This window comes from Sinocyclocheilus grahami, unplaced genomic scaffold (assembly GCF_001515645.1).
Source record: "Sinocyclocheilus grahami isolate Dianchi unplaced genomic scaffold, SAMN03320097.WGS_v1.1 scaffold452.1, whole genome shotgun sequence".
Taxonomy (NCBI): Eukaryota; Metazoa; Chordata; class Actinopteri; order Cypriniformes; family Cyprinidae; genus Sinocyclocheilus; species Sinocyclocheilus grahami.
The window spans coordinates 559,848-574,138 of NW_015505631.1; the positions used below are offsets into that span (position 1 = coordinate 559,848).

At 35.3% G+C, this 14,291-nt stretch overlaps 1 protein-coding gene across 1 annotated transcript; it reads right to left on the minus strand.

Moving 5' to 3' along the window:
* Positions 1-1,549: 1,549 nt before the first annotated feature.
* Positions 1,550-7,673, minus strand: LOC107552529 (serpin B6-like). Its single transcript, XM_016234427.1, has 8 exons — positions 7,528-7,673; positions 5,891-6,067; positions 3,763-3,909; positions 3,479-3,634; positions 3,308-3,382; positions 2,798-2,956; positions 2,547-2,714; positions 1,550-2,243 (listed from the first exon to the last, which is right to left on the minus strand). The coding sequence occupies exons 2-8, from the start codon at positions 6,056-6,058 to the stop codon at positions 1,839-1,841; spliced, it is 1,278 nt and encodes a 425-aa protein (XP_016089913.1). The 5' UTR covers positions 6,059-6,067; positions 7,528-7,673; the 3' UTR covers positions 1,550-1,838.
* Positions 7,674-14,291: the final 6,618 nt, after the last annotated feature.

Sequence of the window (14,291 nt, forward strand, 5' to 3'; positions counted from 1 at the left end):
AATTTAAGGGGGTCTGAATACTTTCCGTACCCACTGTACATAGAATTTCTTCAAAGGTATAATATTCCAAGAATCCCTAAAGAATATTGTATAGTGTTTGATGCTATACCATCCGGACTAAAATGTCTGTTTAAAGGAAATGTGAATAAGGAGACTGTGAGTCTCTATTAATGATAGAAAATGGAATACAGAATACAGCCCAATATCTTCTAAAACATACTGGCATTCTAAATTTGAGTGCACTGACTGGAAATATGCATGGTTGCTGCCTAAAAAATATTGCATAACAAATAAGGTGAGAGAAGTACATTTTAAAATACTCCAATCTGGTGTACCCTGTTAAAACTCTTTTTCTTAGAGTTCGTAAAGATGTAGATGTTATATGTGATTTCTGCGGGACTGAGAAAGAAAATGTTGTGCACTTATTTTGTATCTGCATTTATAGCTAAATGTTTTGGATAGATTTGGAATGTTTCCTTTGTAAATGCCTAGGCATGAAAGTTTACTTTAATGAAAAAGATGTATTTTTTTATTTTAATAGACAAAGATGACCACCAAATGTGGGCTTTATTGTTAATCTTTGTTTGATTATGGGGAAATACCATATACATAAACAGAAATGGGCTAAAGGAAAACCCAACTTTTTATTTCAGATAGATATGAAAAATTATATTGAGTTACTACTCTGGTTGAAAAACAGTAAAGCAAAACTCACTAGGTATCTTTGTGAAGCTTTTATGTTATTTATATGATGATCTCATACCTGTTCTTTTTTCTGTTTATTTTTTTTTATTATTATTATTATTTTTTTTTTACCTGTATTATAATTTATATAATACTGTATATTTTCTATTTCTTTGCTGTAGTTTATATTTGTTTAGTACCTTTTTATATTATATGTTGGAAATCAATAATATAATATTTAAAAAATAGGATTGCTTTTGGAAATGGATCCACAGAAGATCCGGTTTCCTTGCCACCATTAAGTTGCAAACTGATATTTTTGATCTGCATTGCAAGAAAGATGTTTAAAAATGTTTATATCTGTTGTCTACATATAGATGATTGGGTGCGCCTGGGGCAAGTTGTCACGTATTTCATGATTAGATGCGACTGGGGCAAGTTGTCACACAGGCTATTGAAATACGTGACAACTTGCCCCAGTCGCACCCAATCATCTCTATGCTAGAGAACTCCTAAATGTTGACAACAGATTGTTGTTCAACTGCAAATATAAGGCCAAATGTGCAGCTGCACAAAAGCTGGTTTTGTTTCAGTTTTGTATGTTGGTCAATAATATAGGCTATAATTTAGAATTATCAAAAATAATCAATAAAAGGGCGCCAGATTACAATCACAATTTCTGTTTTAATAATTTTGTTTTTGTCATTTCATGTCTATCTAGTTTTAATTTGTATTAATTAGGTTCAGATTTAGTTATTTATTTTAGTACTTCAGCTTAAACGAAACAAACATTTGAAGTGTTGCCTTGGCACTGGCTGAAATAAGAAAAAAATAAAATAAGTTTTTATATTTAATTAGTTTCATGTTTATTTTATTTGAAATTTATTTTTAGTTAACAATAATAACCCTGCTCTAAAATGGTCAGTGCAAAGGATTTAATGCATTTTAAATAATTAAAATGCAGGTCCCACTTGAGACTGAAGCAAAACAATTACAGTACCACATATAATTGATGTTTATATTGAAATGTTTATAAAAATGTTTCTTATACTAAAAGATGACAATTTGTAGTAGTTGTCCCGAGTCTCCCCTATGCATTCTAACCAGATAAACCAACTAAACTAGCTGGAAGGGTCTCACAGTGCAGGACTCGCTCACGGAGAGCAGAAGCGTCCATAAAACAGAATGCTCTTAGTTGGATTGTGTCGGATGAAGAAGAGGAACGAATGGTCTGCGTTAAAGACCTGCGGGATCCTCAGACATCGGGTCATCATGACAGCACCGGTTGCTGCAGCCGCTTCGGTTCCTTCCTCGTTTACTTCAACGAAGGCTTTATGAATCACCTTCGACACCACCAGGTCGTTGTTAGGCGACATGCCTGAAAGATTCACCTTCTTCCCATCAAACACATCCTCCATTCCCATGCTGATCAGAAGACTCTTCATGTCATAGGTTTCCTCCATCTTAAATTTGGGCAGAGATACTTGAACTTCTTGTTGACGCATGACTTCAGGTCTCGTCCACTCCATGAGCTTCTCATAGGTCAGTGCCTTTTCAAGCTGCATAAGAAAGTTATGTTAATGTGTGTTTTTAAAACCATATGAAACCATTCTAAATACTAAGAACTTGGCGCATGTATTTGCCATCTATGGTTCCATGAAGAACCTTTAACATCCATGGAACCTTTCTATTCCACAAAAGGTTCTTTAGATGTTCTTCACACTAGGAAAAAATGGTTCTTTTAAGAACTGTTCACTGAAAGGCTCTTTGGGGAGCCAAAAATAGTTCTTCTATGGCTTCGCTGTAAACCCCCCCCTTTTGGGATCTTCATTTCTAATGAAGTATAATCTGTGTTGTCTCACCTTCTGAAGGCCAGTGGTTTCGTCTTCAATCTCTTTGGGAAGGATGATCAACATACTGAGATTCTTCCCGACATACGGCAGCTCCAGAACCTGACTGTCCATCTCTGGGATTAAAGCCAGAGGAAACTGTGCCTTCTGATTCATCATCTTCACTGGTTTAGTTTGAGTCTGTCAAGCATCGATTGAAATGAGTCACAACTCCTCATATTTCATTTCAAATATTTTAATTGAACAAGAGCATGAAATCTCACCTTGTTCAACTTAAACTGTCCATCACTGGTGGCTTCCTTTTGGAATTTCTTCTCCCAGTTCCCCTTGAAGTAGATGGCGTTCACCAAGACCAGTCTCGTCATCGCATCGATGGATCCCTGTGGGAGCAAGTCCTTGATCTTTCCTGCAAAGGAAATACTCTTGTAGTATCTCAAAGATACTAAAATAACACCGTTCCAAACAACCAAGAAGGGTTTCACATTTCTATCATACGATGAGTCATAGATCAACTCAAGACAATTAAATGCATGAAAATGTTTAAAATTTAAATTGTTTTTAAGAGTGTGACGTAACTTTAAATTCAAATTATGTTCTGACACTTCCTCCTCCACCTTTCACTGACTTCTTTACACACTCAGGCATCAAAATGTTTCCCATCAGACCTAAATAAATTAAACTTGCTCTCATCACTGAAGTGAACTTTGGATTCTTTCTGCTGATGAGAGGTTTGGTCACTGCAGAGTGTGCTTTCAGTCCGACTTCTCTTAAACATCCCATGATTTCTTCTTGAAGTCCACCTCCTCCAGTCCGGCTTCATAGTATTTTTTTGCATCATTGAGGAATTTCTGTAACATAGCAAATCGATTGAATTAGAGATAATTTCCAGAACTTTGCCATTTAATGCCATGAACAAACATTGAATTATTTGCTTCAAGTCTTACCTCAACAAACTGGTAGGATTGCTCTCCGTAGAGGCGGTTGGCAAGACTCAACACATACGGGGCTCCTGGTTTCTTCAGTTCACTCATGAGCTTGTTGAAGCTGGAATGAATTTGGTCCTCAGTTTTTTGTCCAGGTGTGGGCTGAGCAGGAGATTTCTGTTTGCATCAATTATATCAAATTTAATCAGATGAACCTAGCTACAGGCTACATGCACCACTACGGCAAATACAGCTGTCATTGCAAGTCATGAGGTTAGTGTTTCATATAAATACTCATACTAAACCTTGAGTTCAGGAGGCAGCTCAAACTTCTGGGTTTGTTGCGTCATTGACGGTCCATGCTGACCCTTGACACCGCAGGGCTTCTGGGCTTGTTGATGAGATGCTGGAGTCGCTGCATCGAGTTTGGGAGGACTGGTAAAACCCAGGACCTACACAGTATTATGGTAGAATTAAATCCTTTTAATTCATTTTCAAGTTGTTATACCTTGTGTGAGCAAAGCCATTACGTTTTAGTCCAGTGTGATAACATTAACTAGCATTTTTGGTAAAAAGAAATCATCTCTGGGACACAATTACTGTGAGGGTTAATAAAGATAACCCTCTCACTGTTCTGATAACTTCAACATCTATTGTGCCAATGTCACACACTTATCCATCTGCGCTGAATCCATTTCTTAAATACCCTTTAGAAACTTTCAAATGCACTACAAACAATGATATTTCAAGGAAATGTCTCCTGCTGCAGAAAACATCTCCCAAACCATGACACTTCCTCCTCCACCTTTCACTGACTTCTTTACACACTCAGGCATCAAAATGTTTCCCATCAGACCTAAATAAATTAAACTTGCTCTCATCACTGAAGTGAACTTTGGATTCTTTCTGCTGATGAGAGGTTTGGTCACTGCAGAGTGTGCTTTCAGTCCGACTTCTCTTAAACATCCCAAGACAGATCCATACCCTGTTCAGTGCTGAACTGGCGAGCAATTCCAGCTGCAGTGCTGAACCGATTCTCCATTGAGAGTCTCTGCATTATCCTGTCCTCTCGTGCATTTGTCTTACGTGGATGACCAGCCTTTTTAGGGGACTTGAATGAATTAGTGCAATATTCTAGAAATCACAGATTTGGAATGACCAGCTTCTCGTGCAGTGGCTGAAAGGGTCGTCCCTCTGGCCTCCGTCAGGACTGTTGCCGGCTTTCAGCCACCTTAGAGCGGCGCGCCATCTCACAATCTCAGTGACAATTAGAGGAATGCTGCCAGTTAAATAAGGTTTATAATTAAGGAAATTAGCACCAGGTGCCAGATTAACACCAATAACTTGGAGGGTTCTGTAAGTGTTCTCTAATTTTGATCAGAGTTCTTTTTCAAATACCTCGTTTAAGTTTTTTTGTACTGTGCTTCAGAACACTATTAATTTATGAAATATGCTTAAAAAACTGCCTTTCTACTCCCGATAACTTCAAATAGCACTAAGCAGTGGCCTTGGAATTTTGGAAATTGTAGATTGTTCTCTAATTTTGTATGTTCTGCTTACAAGTCAATGCTTAACAAATAATGCCAACTGAACATTAATCCATAACTGCAGCTTGGAAATACAGTGCATATTTGGAAAAATCTTCACAAACTGCAACAGTGTGGTGCGAGTAAATAATAACCAGGGTTCATTTCTGGGTGAGCTGTTCCTTTAAAGCTTTTGTGCAAAAGGCTTATGTCACTTCCTGGTCTGATTCTCCCTCTGTCTCTATTCTCTTTCTCTCATGTCACTCTCTCTCTCTCTCTGTTAAAGTAGGTGCAGAAACTCAGGTTGTGTGAGTATAGTGTTCTCTAATTTTGTATGTTCTGCTTACAAGTCAATGCTTAACAAATAATGCCAACTGAACATTAATCCATAACTGCAGCTTGGAAATACAGTGCATATTTGGAAAAATCTTCACAAACTGCAACAGTGTGGTGCGAGTAAATAATAACCAGGGTTCATTTCTGGGTGAGCTGTTCCTTTAAAGCTTTTGTGCAAAAGGCTTATGTCACTTCCTGGTCTGATTCTCCCTCTGTCTCTATTCTCTTTCTCTCATGTCACTCTCTCTCTCTCAGTTAAAGTAGGTGCAGAAACTCAGGTTGTGTGAGCATAACAATGGGGTCTCGAACCCGGGTCTCCGGCATTGAGATCAGGGGAGTGAGGTTTTACCTGCACAGCACCTACTTGCTGGCCTCCTTTACACTCACCCCCCTAATCCTCACTCCCATCCGGGTCACCGAACCAATGTAACACCTCGCTCCCGGGTCCTCACCGCCACACCTCGTTCTTGTTCCAATGGGGTCTCGAACCCGGGTCTCCGGCATTGAGATCAGGGGAGTGAGGTTTTACCTGCACAGCACCTACTTGCTGGCCTCCGTTACATGAGATCACCTTAAACATCTGCGCCGCTGTGTTTCCTTTTGCTCCGAGAGACACCATGGCGAGAGCTGAAGAGATGCTGATCGGAGAGTAGAACACATTTCCTGATGTGTTTCCTCCGCTGATCTTCTTGAACAGGTTTAGAGAGAACTGGGTGTTTGCTGCAGGCAAAGGCTCCATTTTCACAAGCTGAGCAAGAAAGAATAAAGTAAATAAAGTGACAATAATTCCAAAAAGAATTTGTAATTTCTTATAAACCTCTTATTTTTGTAAAAAAAAAAAACATGGATGCTTTATGTCTCACATTTCTAACATTAGAACAGTAGTTTAGTAGTTTGTAGCTGGGCCTATGTGTAAAAGCAGAGGTGTAAAGAGTACCTGAAAACCATACTTGAGTATAAGTACAAATACCTTACAGTGAAAATTACTCCATTACAAGTTATGTCACCAATTCCAAAACAACTTGAGTACTTGTCTTAAGAGTATCTGATTTTAACAGTACTTAAGTATTTTACTTATACTAAATATAGGCTCAAAGATGCACTAGTAAAAGAGACATTCCAGTGAAAACAAGAAAGAGTTGATTTGTGAGGAGAGCAGTCAAGTTTATTTTCTAAAACCAAAATAAAACTGAACACCTCGAAATTGCAAAAAAAAAACAAAAAAAACAATATATATATATATATATATATATATATACACACAATATCCTTCAAAAATGTCTCTTTAATTTAACGGATAAATAAAATAATGTTAAGTAAAATGAAAAAGTATTTTTGCACTGGATGTGCAGGTTTCAGCCTCATGGCAGGCTGCAGTCATGTCCTCATCTCATAAATAAAACACCTGTGATTCACAACTACTTGTTAAAGCAGCACTATGTAACTTTTTCTGTGTTCAAAATTTGGAAAATGTATATGAGCGAGTACATCATGAATTCATCTTCCAAACCGCGTTTTTGTCTTATTCTGAATCACTACGGTACACTTATAATAAGTACTTATATTCGGACTATTGTAGCCTGATCGGGTCGTCACCGCTGGGGAGTAACACATACATGCGTGAATCGCCAGAGACATAAACTTAGAAAAGTAGCTCCGGTTGGAATGTTCTTCTGCGGGATGTGTGCAGTTCTGTTTATTAACCTCTAGAGAGCCGAAAGTTACATAGTGCTGCTTTAAGGAACTCGCATTCACGAAAAGTAGCTGTGTTGACAAGTTTGGGTGAGTAAGGGCAAAGTATGGAGTCAATATAATGCCACATATATATGCAAAACTTTATTATTTTGCATATATATGTGGCATTATATTGACTCCATAGCAAAGCGCACAAGATCTAGTACTTTCAGCCCTGTAGTTGGCCATATCACTTCTTTTGTAGCAGAAATAAACAACTGCAGAAAAAGCTAGGTGCCATGCAAAATGTAAGGTGTAATTACAACACTCATTACACATGTAGTGAAGTAAAGAGCACATATGCTTATTCAAAAATGTAGTGAAGTAGTAAAAGTTGCTAATATCTTTGATCTTCAGTAAAACTCCAGAGTATTCAAAAAGATACTCAAGTACAGTAATTACATTTACTCAAATACTTAACACCAATGTTTAAAAGTACTTCAAACAAACCGAGAAGTGAATTAAAAGCTTTACCGAGCGTGTTCAGCAGAAGTGAAGAAGTTTCTTGTGTGTCGGAGATGAATGAATTCACATTGATTCTGATAAATGTTGCCTCGCCCTAAAGCCCAGCCTTCCTGTCAAACTAAAGGCTTGTCAGAGCTGAATGTGGAGGGGAATGTGGGCGGCTGAAGTCGAGGGGAGCGGTGGAAAAGTGTTGTCAGGGTGGTGTTACAACATCTTCAGGAGATCAGTGATCTGCATTAACAAAGACAAACACTGATCAGCTGCTAGAGAATGTTCTCAGGGTTCTCTCAAAGTTATGAACAAAAATTCTTCCAGTAACGTTAATAGAATGATCATTCAAAGTTATCTGGTCTTTAATAATGTTCTCAGAACGTTAGCACAAAAATGTTTTTTATATATTGTTTATGGAATGATATTTTTTTCTGAAACATTTTAGTTGGGTGTTCATGTAACAATTTTTAAATGTTACTAGTTGTTTCAGAATGTTTGGAGAACATTCAAAAGAGAATTGACCCATTTTTTTTAAATAGCCTTTGTGCACAGCCAGCCTTGTACTCTTCAAGGTTCAAAAAACTGTCGTCCATAAAATGCGTTGCACAAATTCGAACATCTGGGTTGTGCTGCTCTGTTGTAAATAAATCTTAACCAATGATTCCTAATTGCATCTACTTCCGGAAGGCCAAATAAAGTGCTTTTGCTTTCGCACTGAAACACATGGCGTCTCCCTGACATGCTGCTTCAACACTAACTGCGGTTACTGAAACCACGCCTTCTTTCTTTGCGTGAACATTTGGGCGGCGTTATGCAAATCTTCCCACATAGTGATGTAGATATGTGGGGGCGTGTTAGAACGAGCCGTTTTAGGTAGGCGTGGTTGACTCTTAACTTTTATAAAGAATATCTCTTTGGATTTGAGACTTTAGTCTTTGCAACTTTACAGATCTTCTTTATGCACCAAGAGCTTGTAACACTCCAAAGAGAAAGGAAAACTTGAAATCGCATCATATGACCCCTTTAAGGCAGCAGCTAATCTGAAGTTTTTAAGTTGAAGTAGGTATAATTTTTTTTAGTCAACAACAATAATAATAAAAATAAAGTTTAATAAAGTTTTTTGCAAATAGTCACACAATTTACAACTTTCTTATTTTTCAAACTTCTAACAACAAACAAATGCTTATTATAAGCAAACAAATGATTATTTTCATTATGATTATGACAGCATGTTTAGATCTGGATGTTGTAAGTCAAGGAGAGTTAAACGGTGTCGTCATCATGTCATTTCCCATCATGCTCGGAGGAGAGCAAGTCGGACAGCATTTTTAATCGCCATGAATTATTTGAATTTTGCTGTTCCTGAAATTATGTAATAATTCATTTATAAAAAATAAATAAACATGCACCTGGTGGTCATTTCTGTGCATAATTGCATTCCCAAATGAGCCTTAGGTGATGATACACAGCGCAATCTTTTTTCAGCAATGTTGCTTGGGCACTTTTTCATTGAGAGTGGGCAACAAATTTCTATCTAGATATTTTAGGTCAGTCGTGGGCCCTGTGTCTCACTTGGTTGCCCGTTGACGGCAATGTTGCCCAGCAAAATTGCTCAAAAAGTTGCCCTGTGTATCATAGGCTTTAGTAATGTGCGTTCTCTATGAAATATTTTCCTATTAGATCATGAAAGTGTGGCGATGTTCGTATTTGCTCTTATTCATATAGCCTGCAGTCATACAACTCTGTCGGTCAGGCCGCCGTATAATTGGGAAGTTACTTACCTACTTTAAAATAAAGCTCAAATAAGTCAGAACTGTGAGTCATTCTGGGTGTGACTGTATGAAGACACTAGTGCAAACATGCTTTCACCATCATACAGTAGGGCTGGTGTATTTGGTTTTGTGCCATGTTTTCATTTGAAGTTAAAGAATGCCAGTTATGAATCTGCAAACCACAAGATGCTCTTGCAAAAGATTTTAGGTTTGGCTTAGAGAGTTTCTTCCCACACGTGTTTAACACGTTTCCAGTAGTTTTGCATTTGTTTGTGGACACACATATATATATATATATATATGGATTGCACATAAAGTAACCTTATACTATATTTAAATGAATTCATTATATTATACTGGAATATATAGTCACTATGCACTGTAAAAAATCAGAAGTTGAGCAAACTTAAAATTTTAAGGCAACCAGCTTCAACAGATTTTTAAGTTTACTCAACTTAAAGGTCAATTAGTTGTACAAACTTTTGTGCATGTTTAATCAACATAATATATGAAGTTAAGCAAACTTTTAGTTAAACTTCCAATTTTGTGTTTAGTTGACTAGAAATATGGAGTTTTTATAATTTAGAAATGTAAGTTTACAAAACTTGATAGTTGAAGTCGTTGTAAAAAATCAGAAGTTGAGCAAACTTAAAATTTTAATGCAACCAGCTTCAGCAGATTTTTGAGTTTTCTAAGTTTAGATTTTTTACAGTGCAGTTTCAGGACTTAAGATTTTACTCAACCTGAGTTTTAAGTTCAGCACAGAAATGTCAATCCAATATGAGTGAATTTATTAAATGCTACTCGGTACAACATTGGTCCTCAAAAAAACAATCTTTAAATGGGCACAACCACAACCTTTTTATTGCATCAATGATTTCTTTGTAGAACAGCAAATTTATCGGTAATGTTTCAAAAGGACCTCCTGAGCAGGTTGTTCAAATCTGCATATCTTGCACTGCATCACCCTAATGAGAAAAAATAAACAATACAATGGTAGAATGAATTCTTTGGGCAACAACATAAGATTTTATTGATGTTTTTACCACAAGGGATACATGAATTTAATGCTAGAGAACATTATTAAAGAAGAACAACTTAAAATACCATCATAAAGCAAGCAAGAAAACAAATATTAAATATGAGCTGGTTGAACGAATATCACATTTTTAAAACCTACTATGATTTTAAGCTTTAAAATAGCTCTTAAATTATTAGCATTTTTAAAACATACAGATACAGATTTATAGTACACTTAGCATACATAAGCTACACAAATACTTTGCATTTAACAAGCAAATAAATGTAAATTAAGTTAAATGAAGAAAATGCACCTTTGGGACAAAAACACACAAGCGTATATTGTTAAATTTGTAAACAATACATTGCAAAACTTTTTTTTCGTCTTAATACATTTAGAACTTCAATGACCTTATCCAAAACTCAAAGGCACCCTTTTTACCACAAGGGATACATGAATTCATTGCTAGAGAACATTATTAAAGAAGAACAACTTAAAATACCATCATAAAGCAAGCAAGAAAACAAATATTAAATATGAGCTGGTTGAACGAATATCACATTTTTAAAACCTACTATGATTTTAAGCTTTAAAATAGCTCTTAAATTATTAGCATTTTTAAAACATACAGATACAGATTTATAGTACACTTAGCATACATAAGCTACACAAATACTTTGCATTTAACAAGCAAATAAATGTAAATTAAGTTAAATGAAGAAAATGCACCTTTGGGACAAAAACACACAAGCGTATATTGTTAAATTTGTAAACAATACATTGCAAAACTTTTTTTTCGTCTTAATACATTTAGAACTTCAATGACCTTATCCAAAACTCAAAGGCACCCGCACAATTGTACAAAATGAACATATTATAAGCAAATAAAGTAAATTATAAATCCTTAACCCTAATCCAAATCATTTTACTTAATATAGCGTTACATAAAACAGTAACGTTACTTACCCAAGTCATGACACTGTCGGGGAAAAACTGGCATCGCAAGTCCACGTCTGTATACAAAACAACATATTTAGAAAAAAAAAATTGTTTTCGTAAGTTATTATACAAAGAGTAGCACCTACCGGAGCGATTATGTTAACGTTAAAATACACTGTCGGGAATAAACAGGCGCCGTCTGAGCGGAGGCAACTCGGGGAAAACTGAACTCACTAGAAGCCACCTAACGATACTTTGTGAAGAAGTGCATATTGTGAACAAATTTCATTTAAATCATATCTTAAATTGATACACATAGAACGACACTCACGGAGCGACCACAATGACGGAATAAACGGGCGCCACTTGAGGCAACTCGAAAATGAAGCGGGAGAAATTAAAATGGCGTTGGATATAAAAAAGTGATCGAACTGCGCATGCTCATCAGCCTTTGTGGGCAATACTTATAACAAACTTAACGTTGTTAGTTGTTCCAACTTTAAATATTAATTTGGTCAAACAAATTGGTCTAAATTTCTTTTATGTGTTATCTCAACTTTTTTAATGTTAAATAGTTGAATAAACTTTAAAAACTGAGTTTGTAATACAAAATGTAAGTTGGATTGTTTTACTGTGTGTGTGTGTGTGTGTGTGTGTGTTTAATATCAGGTTGCTCCAGTTGCATTATTAATGTAATACTGTAAATCACTGTGGATAACAACATCTGACCAATGACAGCTTGCTTTTTACATTACTTATATTTAATTACTAAATATAACTGAGCATTGCCTACATTATATATATTATATATATAAATTAATGTGTCTTTGATCATTTGCACAAATTATTTTGATTTATTATTTTTTGGTTATTTCTCCGTTTACAAATATGGTTATATATATATACACACACACACACACACACACACACACATATATTAATAAATTAATCTAATTAATATCTGATGTGTGTTTTCTATGGAATATTTTCTAGATTGTGTCATAATTTGAGTTCATATTTGTTAATATTCATTTACAGTCAGGCTGACGCAGTTGTGAAATCACTTACCTGCTTTAAAATAAAAAATAATGCAGAGTTGTGAGGGAGTGACTGTGTGAGGTTTGTGAATACATGATTTGGCCCTCAAGAGCTGGTGAAATCAGACTGTTGCGCTACCAAATATTTTGTTTTAAATAGAAGTCAAGATGTTCCTGTAAAATATTTCAGGTTTTGTTTGACTACACATTTGACTAATTAATTTGCAGTTGTTTTACAACTGTCTGTGGTTATTCATTAAAAAAGTAAAATAAAAAATAAAAAATCTGTATCAGATTGTACCTAAATGTAGCCAATTAAATACATTGCCTGGCCAAAAAAAAGGTTGATGGGTTTAAATAAGGATTGAAATGCAACATCGACATGCAACGTCACAACATTTATTTCCATCAAGAGTTGCATTAATTTTTAGCCGAGATCTTGTATTGACTATGGGAGTTGAACTGCTCTGTAAAGTCGAATCCAGCATATCCTCAAGACAGTGACTAACTCATACATGAAAATCATTCCTCATGCTCCCTGAACCACTATTTCCCAATTTGAGCCTGATGAATCTTGACATTGTCATCCTGGAATATGGACATGGGTGTGTCTTCCAACATACTACATCAGTAAGGGTTCAAAGAATTGTTGCCAAACACAAAACATGCCAGAAACATATTAGCCTATTGCACATTAATGCTTGCTTTTTAATTTCTTACTAAACATTAATGCACATTGTATTTAACATAGCCTGTATGCAATCATATGTAGCCTACATCTCACAAAAATACCCAAATTTGTAAAGCAGCTGAGTATTAATAACAACATGCTTTTAAAAACTACCAAATTAAATGTCTAAACACATGATCAAAGACATATATATTATATGATGCAATATCACTTAACATCCCTTTTAGACAACAAATATTGACATGTAACATGTGGACAGAAAAGGTTCAAAGTTCAAAAGAGCTCTATCGCCATCTAGCGATGAAGATGTTATTGAACATCATTCAGCATGATTTTAATACAGGCTCCAGGGCGTTACAATTCTTTTAAGCAGCTTTTATTTTATTAAGGGGTAAATTAAAACATTTAAAAATATTTTATTTTAAGGGGTTTGACAGAAAAAAAAAAATTGCAAATCCTTGCATTACATGGTTTGCAAAATTATTTAAATGACATTTGTGAATATAGTTCAAGATAAATGGTATAACCACACAGTAGGATTTTTAGAAAGGAAAATTTCAAGGAGAAAAAAGAAGAATTAGGGCGAATCATTTAATTGTGACCCTGGAGCACAAAAGCAGTGTTAAGTCGCTGGGGTATATTATGTAGCAATAGCCAAAAATACATTGTATGGGTCAAAATTATAGATTTTTCTTTTATGCCAAAAATCATTAGGATATTAAGTAAAGATCATGTTCCTTGAAGATATTTTGTAAATTTCCTACCGTAAATATATCAAAATGTAATTTCTGATTAGTAATATGCATTGCTAAAAACTTCATTTGGTCAACTTTAAAGATGATTTTCTCAATATTTTGATTTGTTTGCACCCTCAGATTCCAGATCTTCAAATAGTTGTATCCTAACAAACCGTACATCAATGGAAAACTTATTTATTCAGCTTTCGGATTATGTATAAATCTCAAAAAAAAAAAGAAAAAAAGACTGGTTTTGTGGTCCAGGGTCACAATTATGAATTTACTGCCATTGTGTGAATAATATGTAATGATGTAATCCATAAATAAGTAACTAATCTGATTATGAGCATTTTAAAATGTAATATACTCTAATTACGAGTACTTAATTTTTGGAATCTGCCTATCAGTAGCATAAACAAACTAAACGTTGAACAGATTAATCCAAAAATATTTAGATATTTTCCCTTTCTGTAGTCTGTTTTGTGTCAGAACTTAAGAATCAGTGCTGTTAAAGTAAACACAAACAGAAAATTTCACTAGAGCCTTTATTTATCAGAGGAACACATGCAACTAGAATTATCACTT